The sequence below is a fragment of the Epinephelus fuscoguttatus genome, linkage group LG17 (genome assembly GCF_011397635.1).
Source record: "Epinephelus fuscoguttatus linkage group LG17, E.fuscoguttatus.final_Chr_v1".
NCBI classification, from domain to species: Eukaryota; Metazoa; Chordata; class Actinopteri; order Perciformes; family Serranidae; genus Epinephelus; species Epinephelus fuscoguttatus.
In genome coordinates this window covers 34749761-34770782 of record NC_064768.1, presented here as the reverse complement: position 1 = coordinate 34770782, position 21022 = coordinate 34749761, and the positions used below count along the sequence as shown (strand labels likewise).

Here is a 21022-nt window from a genome sequence, read left to right as displayed (position 1 = left end):
TTGATATAAATAGATAGCCAGCATGAGAGTGATAACCACCAAGGCCGGAGCTGCTTTTCTAATCAGTATACATTAAATATATAAAACCTTTTGCTCAGCAGAAAAGTTTCAGATTGCAACTAAGAACGTGTATTTGTCTTCTGTGTAACGCTACTGCCTTGTCCAGTTAATGTCAGTTATAATGACGTTATTGATTGGTGACCTTTGGCCAGAATAATTAGAATTTTCCTTCCCGCATGCAGCACATTTATCCTCGCTCAGTGCCGCTCATATGAGTCGTCAAAAAAGACAGCCTCTCATAATTGCGACTTGTAGTCTAGGCGCAGTATTCCAGTTATGAGCTCGAATATTCTATTCATTTTGTCTAAACCAATTGGGAGTCATTCACAATACGAAGCAAGTTAGATAATCAGTTCATTTCAATTTCCATTGCTTCATAATATGCTTATTCATAATGTATGAGATTGCACTAAATGTGTTTTTATCCATTAAGCCTTGTGGGGATTTTGACTGATAATTAATGTGTTTTAAAGTTTCCCGGAGATGATTGGAGATAGTTGTGCTTGTCAAGTATTGACAGTCAGGCTGTTTGAGTGCAGAATATTTTTCACTGCGTCTGTCCATCTCTCTTTGATCCCATTTCGGTTCCGCTGCGTCTGTCTCCTCTTATCACAGTCTTTCTTCTCAGTCTTTCATTGTATCTCTGCATCTTGAATATGAACACACAAGCTAACCTTTCTAATTATCTTCCCCGCACACTCTCTTCTCCCTCACTTTGCCTCTCCTCCTCCTCTACCTCCACTTCCTCCCTCAGACTCTGAACTCGGTGACTCCTCACCTGGATGTGGAGGAGTGCAGCATTTCTCTGATGCCCAGGAACCGCGAGAAAAACCGCAGCATGGACGTCCTGCCACCGGACCGCTCCCTGGCCTTCCTGGTCACCACCGAAGGAGAGAGCAGCAACTACATCAACGCAGCGCTCGCCGACAGCTTCCTCAGGCCTGCTGCCTTCGTGGTGACGCCGCACCCGCTGCCTGGCACAACCACTGACTTCTGGAGGCTCGTGTACGACTACGGCTGCACCTCGGTGGTGATGCTTAACCAGCTCAACCAGTCCAACTCAGCCTGGGTAAGATGACAGGGGCTGTTAAACCTGTTGGAGATTAGCATGTCTTGGTAGCAGAAGTCATTTTATAATGAACTTCTATGATGTCAGCTTGTCACTTGTAATTTAGCCATGGGTAACTTTAAAACCCTCTGTGTGACAACATCTGTGTCGCAGCTGGATTTTGATTAGCGCCATTTACATACACTCTAATAATACAGATATCAGCGCGGGGTAATGTTCGAACAGGGTTAATATTTCATGGCCTATTTCTAGCACCCAAACTTCTCATGACCCCATGATAGTCGTCATGATAATTTGCCAATGATTGGTTGTCAACAGCATGCACATGGCACCAACGTTATCATATAGAAATTGAAGATTTCGAATCTGATGATTTTTTTTTCGCTCTGCTTACTGAGCAGCTTTTCTTCTGAGAAACATATTGTGTGTATTATCTAAAGAAGATGCGGAGAGTGTCTAGTGTCAAGGCCGATTTCATACCACACACAATTGGGCAAGCAGTAAGCTGAGAACCAGAGAAAATGTATTGACACAAAAAGCAATGTAAAACAAAAATGCTGTCAGGCTTGTTCTCCTGCAAAGAGCAACTCCTCCTGGCTGAGAAATCCAAGAACGGCCTTGTGATTCTAGATATTATCCCAGATGAGGAGCTCTGCCATTGCTGTGTAGAAGGCAACATACACTGAAGCACCTCATATCTTCATGATCCTGATAAATATACTTATTAAATCTTGCACTGACAGTTTTTTATGAGTAAAGTTTTGCCTATGCCACAGTCACTTTATATGAGGATTTGAATTAACATAAGACATCTTGGGCCGTATTCACAAAGGATCTTATCTTACTACCAGGACTCCTCTTAAATGGCATAAAAAAGTTTCCCAAGACCTATTCACAAAACTGCTGAGAGACACTTTTAGTAAAGAACAAAGAGAGCTCCGAAGCGAGGAGAAGGGGCGGGTTGACCCAGAGTGGAGTCAGTCCCCTGCTGTCCACAGACAGGGCGGTTCATCTCCTGAATGCTGTTCATCCTTAAATCAAAATTATTATAATTTATCTTCTTATTTTGCCTTTTTTTAATAATGGCTTTAGTGTTTTGAGATTGAAACACCAGTACCAAACGTGACCAGATCAGAGTCAAATTGCCGTGGGTTCACCACTCGCAAATCAGTGCTTGGGCGCTATGTATGAACTGTTCAAAGACGGCAGATGTTTCCCACATACTGTATCTAGAATGCTAAATATCTGGATCTGCTGCGTACCTGTCGGTGAGCTACAGCTATTGGAGTGCAAGACACGGGTTGTAGATAGAGATAAGTGGCGCTTCAGTGCTTTCCAAGATGTGTGTACGTGTATTTGTTTGAGAGTGAGAGTAAGAAAGTAACAGTAAGCGAGGAAGAGCAGGTGGAAGGTGGACTATTGCATGTAGTGTTTCTACCAGTTATCAGCCTAATTTTTGACTTTGATATTTTTGATATGCACCTGTCCAACCCTGGGTTGTGGTTTGACCTTACCCATCTTGACACACTCGCTAGATACTCCTCCTGGTGAAAGATCTTGTAGTGTGTAACCCCCTGTCACCGGTCAATCATGTAGTGTGAAAACCACAATGACTTCAAGACTTGATTACAAGACATGCAGTGTGACCAGTACTGCCAGTAGTGTGACCTTAGCTTTAAAGATAGTGGCATATGGGTCTAAGTAAGGGAAACACATATTACACACACATACTAATACACTGTATGAAATCCAAACTACGGTTTAGTAGAGATCAGAGCTCACAGTGGGATTAAATTATGTGCCAGCTCGTCTCTGTGGGTGACTGGCTCTCAGCAGTGAGTTATGATGGCCAGTGGTTGAGGAATGTTTATCCAATTGGTACTAACAGCTCACACTGGGATGTGAAGTGGTCTGTCCATCTTGCTGGCTCTTGGAGATCTTGAAGGATCAAAGGTGGTTTAGGTCAGTGGTCTGGTTTAGTGGCCATGTAGTGGAAAAGGGGTCTTCTTATTTCGATCGTTGCAGTTTCCAGGATATTGTAAAACTCCCTGATGTGTTAATAGCCAGCATTCTTTGGGGTTGAAGAAAGAGCTGGAGCTTGTACTGTCTGTATTTGAAACAAACAGAGACTTTCTCCTACAACTATTTAATGTACACGTAATAGCCTGTTAAGGAAATTTGGGTCTGAAAAATGCTCTTTTGGTCTAATGAATAATTCTTACTGACAGCAAAGATATCGCAGGTTCATCAGTATTGAAAAGTATATTTTTCCAGTGTCCAAGCAGCAGAGTGCATCCCTGGTGTTACTGGATTGTTTCGACTTGGTGAGCCGATTGAATCCTCAATAAGGTTTGGTATCATTGTATTTTTTGTAAAATACTGACAAGATGAGACTCATTGCCTGTAGCACATTATTGACTCTGAGCACGTCTCTGGACTGCATCTAAATTCTCTCAGACTTTTACTTGTAGTGCTAAATGCTTTCTAAATTACTGTCCTACAAGACCTAAAACTTAGGAGTCTAAAAGCTGGCACTGACACTGTGGCACAATTTAAACAAGTGATGTGTCATCCTCAACATGTTTTCCACCCCCTCACTTTGAGGAAACTCACCTGTAAAAGTTAAAAAATAATAATCGCCGCAAGTAATAATTATTTTTAGTTTTGTTTTCAAATAGTCAATTTATTGTTTAGTTTATACACTGTCAGAAAATAAGAATAATGCTCATGACATTATTTTTTGACTATAAGTCATGGAAGGTTTTGTGAATGGACCTACTACAGGCTGAAGTCTCAGGGCTGTTACTTGCAAAATGTCACTCAAATTAACACATACCCACCGTCAAGAGACTCAAAATGACCACAGAGACACAAAAGGACCACAAGGAGATGCAAAGGAGTTACAAAGAGACACAAAATATCTTCAGAAAGGGGTAAAATGACCACAAAAAGACAAATAAACCACAAAGAGACATAAAGGGAAGACAAAGAGACAGAAAACAACCACAAAGAGACAGAAAACTACAATGGCACGTGAAACAACTACAGAGAGACAAAAAATAATAATAGAGACACAACAATAATTAGACACAAAAGAACTACACAGAGACAAAACAACTATAAAAAGACACAAAACAACTTCCAAGAGACACAAACAACTACAATGAGGCACAAAACAGCCACAAGGAGACTCAAAATGATCACAAAGAGACATAAAATGACAACAAGAAGACTAAAAAATGACCACAAGGAGACTCAAAATGACCATAAGGAGACATAAAACAACCACAAGGAGACTCAAAATGACCACAAGGAGACACAAAACAACCACAAAGATGCACAAAACAACCACAATGAGACTCAAAATGACAACAAAGAGACACAAAACAACCACAGGGAGACCATTTGCATAGCTTTGCCTGGGAGCCATGGTCCTCCCATGTCTTTCTTTTTTTCCAACAAACGGTTCCAAAGAGTGAAACCACAACAATATAAAGCAGCAAATAGCAGCAGTAGGTTGAATTCATTTGACTCCTCACACTGTCTGATGTCAAGTGAACTCAAACGTTGTTGTTTTTGCTGATTTGCATCACAGTTAGAATCATGTGTATGAACATAGAAATAATCATCTGGTCTGAAATTCATAAATAAACATGACTGTACATATAACCATTTCCTATGGGTAAACACGTGGAGAGTAGTAGTGACAACATGCCATCCATATCGCCCTTTCTTTCAGATGATGTGACACACGGTACAGTGAGGATGGGGTCATCACATGTCTGGCCTCTAACTGGTGCTTTGCCATGAAGGCTTCAGTCCCGCATTCAGTCCGTCCATTTAATTTACACGGGCTGTCAGGGCATTAACACGTTCTTATCGTCTCCCCCATGTTTGCTCATGCGTGGGTTTGTTCTGCCGTCTCCCTATCGCCGCTCTGTCACTGTGTCATGTTGGATTCCCGCTCAACATCTCCACCAATGCCTGTCAGCTGCAACCTGTCCTTCTTCCTCTGTCACTCTTCCCTTCTTCCCCTTCCTTGTCTCTCGCTGCCAGTGGATTAACAGTTCACTCCCCAACACACACACACACACACACACACACACACACACGCTCAGTTTGCCCTCCTGAGTTGGAGCTGCCTGTCTCCTGTCTGAATGTATAAATATTTATCTCCCCTCCTGCCCAATGTCACCTGTTAATACCCTTCTGTCATTGTGAAATGCCATTATCACTTCCTACTCCAGGGGTCTCCTCAACCCCAAAGTCACCGCAGAACTCGTCAACGTGTCAACACCGCTCCCCTGTGTTTTTTTTCCTTCTATCTCCCTTTGGCTGGAGGGACACGTCTTTGAAGCAGCCGTGATGGGAGACCTTGGCTCCTGCGTGTGCCAACCTCTCGGCTAACTTCCTGTTTATGTCTCCCAGGCATAGCCAAGGTCTCCTTCTCCATTAATTTATAATGTGCTAATGGTAATGATTTGGACTCATGAATAATTCAAGCTAGGTGAATGCTGCTCATTCGAAGGATTGTTCCTGGCGACGTGCAGGTTGTTTTTTTGCTCATTTAATTTACGCTTGCTATTTGTGGATAATCATTGTCATTTAGGCTAATTGTCTCTGCTGTCAATACTCAGGTGTCTTGTTACTGGGCTTCACCATCACTGGCTGCTGACATAATGATTTGTACAGCCTCAAGCAAGTGTGGGCTAATGACCTGTTACCTCCTCTCCTCTCCTCTCCTCTCCTCTCCTCTCCTCTCCTCTCCTCTTTCCTTCTCTCTCCTCTCTCCTTTCCATCAGCCTTGCCTGCAGTACTGGCCTGAACCGGGGTTGCAGCAGTTTGGGCCAATGACGGTCGAGCTTCTGTCCAGGACAGCCGATGATGACGTTATCATCCGTCTCTTCCGGGTTCAGAACATCACTCGGGTAGGTGGATCCACCACAAAATAAGTCTCATGGTCCTGCTTAAGAAGATGATGTATAGATCCAATGGGAAGGTACATCGTGCATTTTTTTTTCTTTTCAATCCAAAAAGACTAATTGATGTATGAACACAATTAGAGGCACATCTGTAAAATCTACTGCAATCCAAACATTGAATTCCCGCCACCCTGGGTCCATCGATGCTCTGTGCAATCATGCCGCCTCCTAATTTGTTTCAAGCTCTGTCTGAGCACAGCGCTAGACAACAATTGTTGTGAACCAGCTGGCTGCGTTAGCAATCATGTAACTTGGCTGAGGTGAAGGAAAAACATGATTGATGTTTTGCAACTGATGATTTCCGGACAGTTTTTCATTTCAGCTTCTTTCCTGGCACGACACAGTGTGTGGACAGCTAGCATCATGCTAACATTAAAACTGTAGTAAGCCATGTGGGAAAAAAATGTTCATGCACTCCTTCTCATTTTTATTTCAAGTAGAAGATCTTGGAAATTTCTGACTCATGGCAGAACAAATAAACAAAGCAGTCCCAAAAAGACTGCAAAATCATTACAATCAGATACAGTTACATATATGGCACAGAGTTTGCTTATATCCAATTTACCTTGTTGACAGAAAACTAGAAATATGTAACACCAGGATGTCAAACCATTTTAGTTCATGGGCCACATACAGTGCAACAGGAGCAACCAGTGTTTATAGACAAGTGCACCTGTGCATAGCACTGGTGGGCAAAAGCATCATTCTCATCACAGAGAATATAGCAGGTGGTCATGGCATCAATAAAAATAAACTGATAACTGACAAAAGCATAATGAACACACACTTCAAGGAAATGACACGTATTTGCTTCTGTGCAAGCAACCAGGATGATGCTATTTTAACCTGGTTGGAAACATGAGACAAAAAGTACAGAGAGGGTGTGCATGTTAATGTTACACGTGATTAAAGCAAGCCATTACATAAATCAATGGTAACATCAGCTGGCTAAACATGTCTGCAACAAACTTGACTTAACACCACCGCGTAATGTTATAAATAAAGACATCTTAAATGTTCACTGTAAGGAAAATAATCTCAACCAATCAGGTTCAAACAGTATCGTTGTTGGCGCTGTGTGTGTTTTGCCCCCCAGCAATTACGGCCCCCTTTACACCTGGCATCAACATGCATTTTTTGCGATCAGATTGCAGTCGGATAGCACTTGACCACATACATTTATACCTGGTATTAATATGCGTCTCTGGTGTCCACATCCAGATTCGTTTGCTATCCGATCACGCTCCGTCACTCTGATGTCACATCCTCCTCTTCTGCAAACACAGCAGCGGACTACAATGTCATATCCTGTACGCCGCAATAACAACAACAAGATGTTAGCCAGCTATGAAGTTGCGTTATTGCGTTAAAAGGAGAGCAGACACCTCGTCTCACCGTGACTCCATCCTCAGCTATCATCCGTGTTTTCTTTTTCTTGGTCAGTGAGGGTTGTTGTTGTAGTTGTCTTCTTCTTCCTTCTTCCTGTGTCCAGCTGGTGCACCTCGCTTACGTATTTCCGCCCACAGAGTTGTTGCATGTGAATTGGAGACGCATTTGCATTTACACGATGTGGTCACAATGCGTCCCTGACCACCTTCAGAAGTGGTTTGGCAGATCAGATAACAATCCATCCTCGGATGTGTTTGGAGTGTATTTACACCTGTACTTACATGTGGTCAGGAGCAATGCGATTGCACAAAAAAACACATGTTAATACGTGTCGTCGCTCAGTTACTCCTGTTTGATCCAAAAACCATTGCATAATAGTGTGAAGATGTGCCTCCATCCACTTACAAAACAGATGATAAACAGCCTGAGATGTCTTCAGAAAAATAAGCGCAGTTTTAACAATTTTCCACATTCAGTCAGGCTAAATATCTCAGTCTACATTTCCACTCCTGTGCAGTAATGCCAGCATCACCACGCCAAACTGTAGTGGAAGCTATTGAGGAAGCAGGTTAAGTTATCCTCTGCTTCATAGACCAATTACAGATCTAAAGTTTTGGCAGTGCCTTTGCACCAACATTATTTCTAGATAGAAGTCTGACACAGATTTTTTTTGTACTGAAGCTGCTGATGACAATATTTTGCACAATGTTAAATATCTTTAAATATGTCCACATTAAATATTCATTATTTTTAAGATAAACTAGGCTTCTCACTGTTTAACATGCTCCTGAAACCTGGCAACTCTCAGCCTTCACAAGTGCATCAATGTTAGGCGTGCAAAGTCATCCAGTGGGCCGAATTGGACCCTTTGCCAGGATGTTTCTACCCCGCAGGCCGTATGTTTGACACCCCTGTGTTACACTGTAGAAAACAAAAAAGCTAAAGGTAGCCAATTAGGCTTCTTTCCTGTTTCCATGGGTGTTTTCTTATTCCTGAAACAGAACACTGGCGTTCTGGTCTCACCTCAGCTCTCTAAAGTGTTTTGCTGAGACTGTGCCAGATATAAAACCCTGAGTTTTTATATTCTCACAGTTTAGTTCAAGGTCCTCAAATGGCTGAAAACATCATGTTTATAGATTAATCTTGAAGCTGGAATTTTTTGACAAGCTTGACGTTCACACGTTGTGCCTCTTTCACTCATATATTGAGGTGACATTTGTTTTGCGAGCTTGAGACGTATGTACCTGTACGCGGGTGTCTCGCACCACAAGTGTGACAATTGGCAACTCTGGAGTAGTATTGCATTTGATGTGAAATGTTCCTGCTATTCCACCACGCCTCACCTTCAGGAGGTAGAAGAAGTAATGAAACAAACATACATGCTGTAGAGTTTACGACGCATTAAATATAACTAATTACTGAAGTGTCCAGTTATACATTAGCAGTGTTTTACCTTGATGATAGCAGCGCACAGTGAGGCTGCACATTGTCAAGTTGTCTTTGTTTCCCTTGTCAGACTTATTTTCTCCACATCATCCGCTCTTTTTTCCCCCTAACTTAATTTAATGAAAATATGTAATTGCCTTCATTTTTCTGTCTTCGCAGCACAAACAAACTCTGAATCACTCTTAAGTTGCCTTGATATGTCAGTTTGACAGAGCTAATGGAAAAATTACCGTTCAAATGTTTAATTTTCTTATCAAACGACATGTTTTTGCTTCAGTGTTGGATACGGACAAAAACACTTGCTCAAGTCCTGCCTCAGCAAAGAGCTGCTCCAGCTCTGTATTGCTGTGGGAGGCATTTCCTGGCACTGAATCAATGCATTTATTTTTAAGAGGGTTAATGAAGCCTGATGCTAATATAATGATTCAGAATGGTGACCTCGGCCCCAGCTGGCATTTGTTGTTCCCAGCGGTTAGAATGATTTGCAACATAATAATCCTACTTCCAAAAAAGCAACTCTATCAACAGTATGGTAATGTTATTAGCCACATATAGACCCAGGACTTGTTTAATAAGCAGATATGCTGCTGTTTGAGCAGTTATATGATATTAAAGCAAACACAACTTCTATTATAAAACACCATGTTTTTACAACCTACAATGGCTCAGACACGTTTCTTGTTTTTGACCGTATCCAATACCTCAGTAGGACTTTTGTGTTAGTGAATGTTTGTGGGCTGTGAGTCTGTGTGTACACCCATGTCTGGGTGTTGTTATTTAGCTTACCTCCAGCTCCCAATCACCACTGTCGCAACACTTCCAGCTCCCGTCCTTCCACCTCAGTAGCCTCAGTAGGTGCTCTGCAGTCTCCTGTAGATGCTCCCAGCAGCTAGTTGAGCAGATGTGTCCTTGTCGTGAAGCCTCCTTTAGTTGACGAACCCTCCTAGCTCTTGCACCATCTTACCCCACCCTCACGTTGGCCTAAACCTACACTGTCAGTGCCCCAGTCAACCTTTCACTCCTACGCAGCCCCTCAAGTATCTTGACAGCGTGTCAGAAACTGTTCCCACATGGCTCTCTGCAGGATCCCGAGGAGACAGACACCACAGAACAAGACACCGATAGGCTCTTACCCAAGAAGGTACTTCATTGTCCAGTGGATACAGCAAAGGTGCTACGAGTAGCATTAGAGCCTGGCAGTAATGAACTGTGATAATTGGGTTTATTTAGCCTAACGAGTCATGCCATCTTTGAGATGATTGATGGCTTCTTCCTCACTCCAGGGTATTGCTAGTGTATTTCTTCCCCAAATTAAAGGGACAGTTCACCTCAGAATCAAAACGACGTAGTGCTGTTTATGAGTCTAGATTGTTTTGAGCTGCTGAGTGTTGGAGATACCAGCAGTAGAGATGTCCTTCTCTGCAGTATAATGGAACTAGATGGCACTCAGCTTGTGGTGCTCAAAGCACGAAAAAATTACTTTTGAAAAACTCATGATCCCGACAAGGACAAAAGTCCATGAGAGGTGACAGGTGAAAAACAGTGGCCTATATGTTGTTACGGGTCAGTAGAATGGTTTCATTTTTCCAGGGCTCTGTTTCCACTGGGTTTAAAACGGAGCATCTATCAGAGATCATTTACACACTAAACACATGATTTTAGCAACTTATGCATAACTTAAGTATAATTTAGTCTGCGGTGATAGATGATAGTGTTGCTATTTTCTATACTCTGATTCTGTCACTGCAGCTCAAAATAACACAAGACACCTGTGCAGTGTGAACTAGAAAAGGTTATATTCTATTAGAAAAATTATCCACACTCTGTTAGTTGGCTCCTGTTATTATGAATCCAACATTTCGGTCAGATAGACCTCACCAGTCAGTAACTAGACTACTTTCCACCCTTTACTAAGGTTGTAGAAACAGTCTGGTGTTGCGTGAAAGTGTTTTATGTGACATACTCTGTACTAATTTCAAATATAGAAATACCAACACATATTTTACAACTTTACACCAACAATTCCTGCAGGTGATATCAGTTACTGTTGCATCACATATCTTAAGAAGCAGCCTACTTCATTCATGGTTCTGATGATGTCACTCATAATTAACACCCCTGCCATAGTACGGGCCACGGTACCAGGAAGCCAGATATCTTTTCGTTATCCGTCTTGACTGACTCCAGCACTGGCTGTCTGGGTGACTGGTATCATGAATCTGGTTATCAACTAGTTCGGTCAACTATTCAAACACTGTTCAGCGCTCTTTGGTCCACTTTAAACGAATCCTGGTCCGCTTCCATGGATAGTTTGGTTTGTTTGGAGTGGTGTGAACGCTCATTCGAACCCTGGTGCGGACCAAATGAGCAAATCTTGGACTGCTTGAAAATTGGGGGATTCGGTTTGCTTGCAAGTGAACCCTGGTGCAGTTCGCTTACAGTGGGAAATGCAAGTGAACCGAAGAGAGGAACTGAACCAAAGAGAGGAAGTGACGTAGAGCGCAGTGCACTTTGGTGTTTTTGTGGTGACCAAGCCGGCTGAAGGGGTTGGATTTCCGTTTTCGGTCCTGGCTAATCGATGTGCCGGGTTTTCTTCTTCCTCAGCTGTTGTAACTACGGGATGTTGTCCAGGCGGTTTGGTCCGCTTTAAAAAGTGCAGTGCGAAAGTGAACCGAACCAAATGAGGGTGTGAAATTTTTCAGCATTCCCAGCACAATTGAACTGAGTCCCCCGGACTATCCTGGTGTGAATGCGCTCTAAGTTGTCTAATCCAGCCACAAACATAATGTTTGTTGTTAATTACGAGTGACATGATCAGAACCATGAATGAAGTAGGCTGCTTCATATCACATGAACAATACTGGAAGTGTGACTGCGAGACAGTGAAATGTCAGTGGCGTGGGGTGTAAACTGACAATCTGTAATCTTATAACGGAAAAAATGAATTTAGTTGGATGATGACGAAACAAGATTTAAACATTAATGGTGTCCTCCATGGCTGAGCCATAACATTAGCTAGCTCAGTGGTGCAGGGTGAGCTACAGCATACTTCTTTTAAGGTGCCTTTCCCACAGTCCATCCCCTGGCTGTCAAACGTCGAGGTGTAATGATAACTAGGTTGGTCACGGTGACAAATTCACAGAGAAATACAACCCAGCTGAGTCACTTCCCCTCAGCGAGGCTTTACAGCATCCTTCAGTCTGCTGTTTTGATTTTAGGGCTTGCAAACTTACTGTTTCAGTCCATTCTCATCACTGCCATCAACCTTGTCGCCAGCCACAGCAAGCAGCTGTTTTCAGCAAAAAAGTTCACTTCTTTATTGTCCTGCTGGGGGAGATTTGGCTCCGACACAGTCATTGTACTCTACCTGCCAACATCCAAACAGCACACAGATGAAGTGAACATAGTGGAGCATTTAGCGTTGCCAATAAATCAATTAATGCAGCTTTAAGTGTTAAAAGGAAAAATACTTTTTTTAAAATCACATGGAGAAACACATTTAAAGAACTCTGGCTACAGTCATTGACACTGTAAAAATGCAGTGTTGCTACTTTTGATGGCACAGTGGTCTATGCAGTGTCTCATTTTAATGTGGTAGGTTACAGTACACTGCCACTGCTCCCACTTTTAGAGCCAATTAGAAGTTAAGAACAGGAGGTCCTCAGTTGAACTCGGGCAGCAGGGTTGCAGCATTGACAGAATCCCCTCCGGCTGATAACCAGATAGATGTTTGAATGAGTTTATAATGTGTGGAGTGTATGCAGACGGATTAATGCATATATGATGTCTTATATTGGAAAAAAATATTTAACCACCCTCCTCACTTTTTGCTCCCTGTCCACGACTCTTCCTCTCTAAAGCTTCAGGAAGGCCAGCTTGTGGTGCGTCACTTCCAGTTCCTGCGCTGGTCCCCATACCGCGACGTGCCCGACTCCAAGAAAGCCTTCCTCAGCCTTTTGGCTCAGGTTCACAACTGGCAGATGGAGTGTGGAGAGGGACGCACCATCGTCCACTGCCTGTAAGTATGCTTATGGAAATCTGCTCTATGCATGTGTGTGTTGATTTTCATTTCTGCATCGAATCAACGCCGTACGGACGCCGTAGGCTACGCACATGGCCTACGTTGTTGTGAGCATTTATACTTGTGCGGTGGTGTGTCTGTGTCACTCTGCAGTTACACCTCCAAAACACTAGTTGGTGACATTGTTTCTGTGAAGTGCTGTAAAGTTTAGTTGATTCAAGACACACATTAAACACACATTAAACATGACTTAATAGAGACAATTTCAAACACAAGCACACAAATCAGCTTCACTATAACTCGCAGCATTCACAGACAAACACTCGTCTTTATCTGGACACATTTTCCCCACAAATACAACATGCTAACATTATTAGTACAAGCCTATGGCATTTTACATTGTATGAATTAGCGTAGCAGCTAGCAGACTTTTCCTCTTCTCATATAAAACCAGGGACAACAGCAACATTTAACAAAGGAAACGGTACAAAATGCAGCTCCATTACAACTCACAAGGTTCACTGACAAAACAACTGTCTTATACTAAACACGTTTTCCAAACAAATACAACATGCTAACGTGATTAGCACAAGCCTATGGCATTTTACATTGTATAAATTAGCCCAGCAAAGAGCGGAGATTTCCTCTGCTCATATGAAGCCAGGATAAATCCCAGAAGGATTAATCACACACAAGACTTGAAATACTATTTTGTGAGGCTTTAGTGTCTTCACAACTTTGTTTCCACTGAGGAAAATAGTTTCAGCTCACAAAAATAGACAGGAGGTCTGCGCTGCTGTGACATTCTGGGGAGGTGCATGTCAGGCTACAGCAAAGGGTACGGCGTAAAGTAGTATAGATAAAGGATAAAGTATAAATCCTGCTTAGTTGTGGTCTGTGTTCATGTGATGCTGATGTGACATAACATTCAGAACTATTATGCATTCAACATCTATACATAAATGTTATCCTGGTCTGAATGAAAATGCATCAGAGACAACTTTAAGACTTTCAGTGAAGGCTGGACTACCTCAAGTGAGCTGAGCTCTAATGAGACACAGCAATGCATTCATATTATTCACCTCACCACTGTTCTTTAAGACTTGCCATGGTCAGACTTAATGGTTAATTTATCCCCTGTAGCTCAGAGTTAATGAGATTTAATAACTCTGAAAAGTATACAAACTTTTCTTAAGTGTTTGTGTCTTTACATTAGCTGCTTGAGTTGAGCTTCCTGCCTTCCATTAGATTTGTCCTCCATCTCTGTGTCAGAGCCCTTTGATCTCTGGAGGTCGCGCTGCGTGTTAGACATCTCATATCTGATTAAGTCCCCGCTCCTGTATTTTAATGAGAGCTTTACTCAGATATTCATCTTGAAAGTCTGCCAGTTGGCCTTTTTCTGACAGCATGCTTGATCTGTGCTCAGTCAAACTGTGACATTTCACTCTGTAGCACCCCCTCTGAGAGGCTGTCTGAGCTGCTGTACCACATCTTTATTAGGTCACTCATGTCTTCATGTCTTCTGTTCTGTGTGTTTGTGACTGTGTGCCTTTGTTCGTTGTTTCCTGGAGCAGGAATGGCGGCGGTCGAAGTGGTACTTTCTGTGCCAGCACCATGATCCTAGAGATGATTCGTCACCACAGCATGGTGGACGTGTTCTTTGCTGCCAAAACACTGCGCAACTCGAAGCCAAACATGGTGGAGACAATGGTGAGCAGGCAGGGATCTTTATCTCTCTTTACGGCAACATGTTTCATGCTACGCTGCCTCAGACAGGGAATGTCAGCAAAGTTGAAAAACTGCTCTGCAGGAAGAAAGAGAAATAAATAAACCACTTTCCAAAAATAAATCAAACGTGTTTTGTTTTCCACAATATGATTCTCTTACTCAATAAATACAAAAACATTTGTGTAGAAAAAAACTGTATAAATCGAAATTTCCACAGTAAATGTGTATGTAGGCTGAATGGGAATTAAATTTTAGGTATATCGTGTTGCATACAAAGTCAAAAGGGAAAACAGCATGTGGTTGCAAATCAATCAAGAATTGAGAGGATCGGTTCAGCTGAATTGGGGCTTATCCTGAGGCTGTATGACTCCAATTTATGAGCTATCTGCATCTCAAATGCATATAAAGAATTAATTTGATTTTTCTTAAAATTACAAATCAATCCTGTATTTGAAATTGTTAAAATAATTGTTAGAATATTGTAACAATTTAACAGTTATTTGCTGTCCAATTCTTATTTTATTTTATTTCATTTTATTTATTTTTTTTTCTTATTTTTATTTTCATTTTATTTTATTTTTTGTTCATTTTATTTTCTTATTTTATTTTTATTGTTATTTTACTTTTATTTATTCATTTGTTTTTGTAGCTGTCGATTTTTCTTAAAATTACAAATTAATCCTGTATTTGTTTGTTAAAATAATTGTTAGAATACTGTAACAATTTAACATTTATTTGCTGTAAAATTCTTATTTTATTTTATTGTGATTTTATTTTTATTTTATTTTATTTTGTTTTATCTTATCTTATTTTATTGCATTTTATTTATTTATTTATTTTGTTTATTTTATTTTATATCATTTTATTTTTATTTTTATTTATTTATTTGTTTTTGTAGTATTGACACATCTGTGGAGAAAAGCAACGGAAAAATGGACATCGCAGCTAACACGCTTCTGTTTGGTTCGGGCTAAAACAAAATGTCCTGTCCCAAAAAGAAACTGGCCGACAAAATCATGAAGTCAGGCTGAATAATAATGTGAAACAAAATGGCACCTCAATTTGATTTCAGGCAGAGTCTCAGCAAATGATTCCACACACGTGGTCACTGCATGTACTGATAGTTAGCTACAGCTAACATTACATTAGCTTCACTGTCAGTCTGAACACCTTAAGACTGTTTAAATATTTGTAGTAATGTATTTCACATTCCTGGGGTCATGTCGTTGTTGCCAGTGTATTCTAATTATTACCATAGTGACTGGTCAAACATAGACAACTATTTTATATTTGCCAGCAGAAATTGTATTCATGATCTGACGCATCAACAATAAACTTCAGGTTTTGGTGTCAGCCCCTCAGATTCAAAGAGCTACGTCTTCTTCCTCCTAAATCCATTATTTAGCAGTGACATTCAGCAGTCATACAGGGACAAATCCATTGTAGGAGAGACAGCATTACCAATCTCTCCACCCACAGTTATCTGAACAGACCAGGATTCAGTGCAGCTTTATAAGAGACATGATGGCGTCTGAGTGAGGACACCACACAGACAAACACATAAACAGACAGCCAGTGGATTGTAACAGTTAACCATTAGAGGTAGATTTTAGGTTACACTGACCTTTTAATACTCAGCTCACACCAGCTCAAAGTCCACAGATCCTTTATGACACATGTGAGAGTTAATGATGGATGGAGATGAGGAATTCTCCCAAGATCACAAAATTTATTAATCAATTAAAGCAGGGTATTAGAGACAGGAAACTTTTATTAAATCCAACTAGTTTAAAACTGTAAGAAATATTAAAATACTTTATGATACACAATTTCAATAAGAAAGAGTGCTAATGGATGGCTCTCTGTGAGCAAAGAGTTTTAACAGAGTACTCACCAAGCTCCCATGCCCTCCACACACACACACTATGCAAATCAGAGCAAAAAGGGACAGAATATAAATTGTGGTGGACGTACCAAAAATACCAACAAACACACAAGTATGGGGGTGTGAAGCACAGGTGACAAACTCTGTCGCAAAAACCCTCCACTGTCTGGACACACTCACCACCTGTCCTATCGCACTGAAATAAAAAGAAAAACACATTTCACTTGAGAACTGACAAGACATTTTTAGGCTTTTTTAATAACCAAAACTGAAAGGAAAAAAAACACATGAACTGACATCATTTACTCAGGGTCAGGGACAATTTTGCCCAAGTGTTTACTGTAACATAAAACATGGCTGTTTTTGTCTTGTGGTGGAGACAAACTGGGATATGCCTTCTGTTTCTTGGCAAGTTTTCTTGCATGGCCTTGTATCACTTTCAGCCATGTTGCAAAATCTTAATCTTAAATAGCCAATTTTCGTTGAGTTTGCACGTCCCCATGTCATCTATGGCACAGCGACAGCTAGCTCGCACACAGCAGACTGCTCTGAGCATCCCAGCAGGGAACAAAATTTGAGTGCGTTTGGTTCTGTTATCGTGATCTACGTGACGTTAATGCATACATATATATATATTATTTTGAGATACCACAATGCAACATCACAAAAAAAAGATTCATAAAATTCTACTTCCCAGCATTATAAGATTTTTCAAAGATAAATCTAAGACTTTTTGATACCAACCGAGACCTTATTTATGGATTAATGAATTCAGTGCCCTTTTAAGGATCTGCTGGAACCCTGTAGTCAGCTAGACTGAGAGTGTGTTACTGATTTATTGTACTTCTTTCATGTCATATAAAATGAATGCCTAAAGTTATTTATTCTACTTCTACTTTATATCACTGTCATTACTGAGGTCTGCTTCTGAACCCTGCGCTATCTTTCACTCAGTAGACTAAGGCAGATGAGCAGAACGTTACCTTGGAAACATCACGTTTATTTACTTTACATGGAGCTAAAAATTAATAGTGAATTATGCGAATGTCACCAAATGTGTAAGTGTCAGTGTATGAGTCGTGATAAATCATCTTTTAGAAGAAGTAGATGTGTACAGTAAGCAAGCTCAGGGTCTTTGTTACATTTAATAATATGCTAAAGGAACAAGGTTAACAAGCTAATTGCTAACGTGCCTGGTAAAAAAGGGAAACAACCAATGCTTTTAGATGGCTATGAGAGACGGCATCAGAGGTGGTGTTTTCCACCTTTTATTTCCAAATGGCTCTACAAAAGATTAGCGTACCATTGGAAAACGCCGGTCATGGTTCAGTGCAGGAAGTCGTGCCCATAATCCATGCAGGGTGTCATGGCGGCCAGGAATAAGGTGAATATATTACAAACAATTTAAAACGTGAAAGCCTGTCAAGCCCAAGAACAGCCCAGGAGGAACATTTCAATCCCGGGACAAGGCCGGGAATATTCCATGTATTTCCATGCCAGAAAAACCAGTGGAGATCACCCAGTATAACTCGTCACTTTTAAATACATTTTCCTTTATATATAAATTTTAAGCAGGCTGAATTATTTCCTGAACCAGCTGGGAACTGGAACTTTTAGCCAACATTGCCAATTCCAGCGGAGTATTAATACACATGTGGTTTAAAAGGATTAAGATATATCAGGCTTTGGATACAGACACAATACTTGTTACTGGATATCTGCAGGTCTTAAAGAGTCTTAAAAAAAAAGCTTTGGATTCAGTTTCTTAAGAAAAAAAAAAGAGTCTTCAATTTAATATACAAAAGTTTTAAATATTTTCTCTCGCCTGTCCGAGGCAGTGATGTTAGTAATTCATTGTTGGTCACATGGGACATTAAGAGAGATAGAGTGTCACTAGATTTTTCCTTTAACTGGGTAAACTTTAAACTGGGTTTAAGTGGGTACACGAAGAACTAAATTACGATATTTGATCGCTTAATTACTCCTGGATTGCCCTGAATATTCCAACAGATCATTTCTAACAAATGATTTACTGTTGATACAGAAAATAATCTCGGTTGAATATCTGTGCTTGTTGCAGGAGCAGTACCGGTTCTGCTATGACCTGGCCCAGGAGTACCTGGACTGCTTGGAAGTAAGATAGCACCAATCCCTGACCTCTCGTCCCTCTTTGAGGAGAAGGTCTGGGACCTGGATCTCACGTCCTGGATCTGTGCTCCTGCCTCCTTAGTCCATGTATACAGCTCTGGTTGTTTTCTTCGCCATGCCTGGATGAAACATCGTCTGCCATAAAGACTGTTTGAGAAAGCTCACTGGACAACTTGTAACATACTACTGACACCCTTTTTGCTTTTCCTCGGCGCTCTGATCCAACCTGTACTCTTTTGGGCCACTTTACATCCGCCAAGCCAGAGGACACTTAACAGGAGTAGAGTTCATTTTATATACAACCACTGTCAAGGCAGCCGGACTTCCTGTCGTACACCTCGATGGCGGGACTCAAAGAGCTCAGCTGTATCCTGCCTTACTATGAACAAACACTGAAAGGGAACTACAGTTGATGCCAACCAATGGGTGATATTTTGTGTTTGTTTGTAACACTGTAAATGGTGCAATCTGCTGTTGGTGAACATCCCATGTCGTACTGTACTATATTTGAACTTTATCGTGGATGAGGCTGACGATGGAAGGTAAGCTGAGGGTGAGAAGGAAAGAAGTTGCTCACATCCTATGGACATATCTGTACAGTAAAGTTGTCTTGGACCTAATTTCTCTTTATTTATTTTCCGTGTATATAGATGTTTTTTTCCTCCCTCCCTCCCCCCGGGTGTTTCTAGATGTTCTCAACGTCTTATCAGTGTGCCAATCCATTCTCTCTGTGTCTGTAAATGGGGACCACTTCAGCATCTGCATGCCCAGTCTTAAGTGTTTCATCGCAGTGTGTGGCCCAAGTCTGCTTTAGGATGGATTCTGCACCGCGAATCCCTCCGCTAGTCCCAAGAGAGCTCCGTAAGAATAACCGCGTGTTGCTGTGAGAATACGGCGAAAAATCTGTCGCTTTCTAAATTTGTATTTATTCAATGTGTTTTATTTTCTAAATAGTGTATAAAACAGGAAAGTAAATAAAATATGTTGTTGCTTAACAACCATGCTTTTTGTGGATTTTTTTATAGGAGCTAGGTCTGAAGTAGAGGGTGATAGATAGCTTGTTAGCATGTTTATTTAAGGTATGCCCATTAGCTGATGCCATGGCAATCAGCTGATCGCCACCTAACATGCAGTATATAACACATTACACGATGTGATACACCTGGCATACATTACATAGCACATTACATGATGTGATACACCTGGCATACATTACATAGCACATTACATGATGAACATTAACATCACTAATACACATACAATTACATTTGCATACTATTTACAGCCACTCAACAGTACATACAATTAGATAGAATCCTAATAAAGATCTATCTATAAATGTTGTTTAAAAAGAACAAGTGTTTCATACATATGAGTAGATAGATGGTGAGAATTTCACGGCTCTTATTAGGCATAACAGATACACCTCTGTCATCTGCATGCCATCACATGCTTCTGCATATTTGTTTCAAAGGATGATTTATTCTTGAAAACAGCCAATCAGAGCGGAGGAGTCCCAAATGCAGCTGTCGGTCATGTAAGTCAAAGTAAGCAGCGCTAAAATGATCAAATATGGATCAAAATTCTCTTAGTGCATTGACTATGTCTACTACTTCAGGTGACAGTATCCAATATGGTGGCTGGGTCACAAACTCTCTCATCTCACAGCTAAACAGTACACTAAAACATGTTTCTGAAAACTTCTGAGGCGAGAAATGGGCAATTCAGTAACAGAATCTTGATTCATATTTGATCAGCGCTGCCTAGTTTGACAGTTTGACCGCAGTTCACAGAACTATTAATGTGACTGACAGCTGCGTTAGAGACTGCTCGGTCTGAATGGTTGTTTACGGTGTGCCGTGGTAGATTCTAGCAAATGCCATTAAAAATCTGTTGCATGTGCTTCTTTCATAATATTGTGACAGTTTCAGCAAATATAATAAAATTCATTTTCATTCCAGTTAGATATGTCTCTGTGAATTTTACATATATAAAGGCTGAGTTCAATTTTGCTTGAATAAAAAATGTTGGCATCTTTGACTTCATGGTACAGCTGAACAATGTGGCCGTGCTTGAGGTTATCCTTTGCTCAACAGTGAGCCGTAGGACGCTGTAATGGAACTTGTTCTAACAGAGCGGGCCAGAACAAGTCTAGCAGTCATGTTTCGTGCGACTTGTAACAAAGTGAGATTTGTAAAATGGTTTACTGAAGGAGCCTGCTGGATGCAGGTATGAAGAAACGGCTGAGTTTATTTTTTAGGCATTTCTGCTATATTATGATACTAACAGAGAGA

At 40.9% G+C, this 21022-nt stretch overlaps 1 protein-coding gene across 4 annotated transcripts in view; it reads left to right on the top strand.

Annotated features, from left to right (window-relative positions):
- Positions 1 to 19689, top strand: part of ptprua (protein tyrosine phosphatase receptor type Ua) — a 272911-nt gene extending 253222 nt beyond the window's left edge. For all 4 annotated transcript variants that reach the window (XM_049602750.1, XM_049602749.1, XM_049602748.1 and 1 more), the window contains 5 exons: positions 815 to 1129; positions 5932 to 6057; positions 12807 to 12964; positions 14542 to 14677; positions 18661 to 19689. In XM_049602750.1, the coding sequence (XP_049458707.1) occupies positions 815 to 1129; positions 5932 to 6057; positions 12807 to 12964; positions 14542 to 14677; positions 18661 to 18723 (798 nt within the window). In that variant the 3' untranslated portion in view covers positions 18724 to 19689. The remainder of the gene's footprint in view (positions 1 to 814; positions 1130 to 5931; positions 6058 to 12806; positions 12965 to 14541; positions 14678 to 18660) is intronic.
- Positions 19690 to 21022: the final 1333 nt, after the last annotated feature.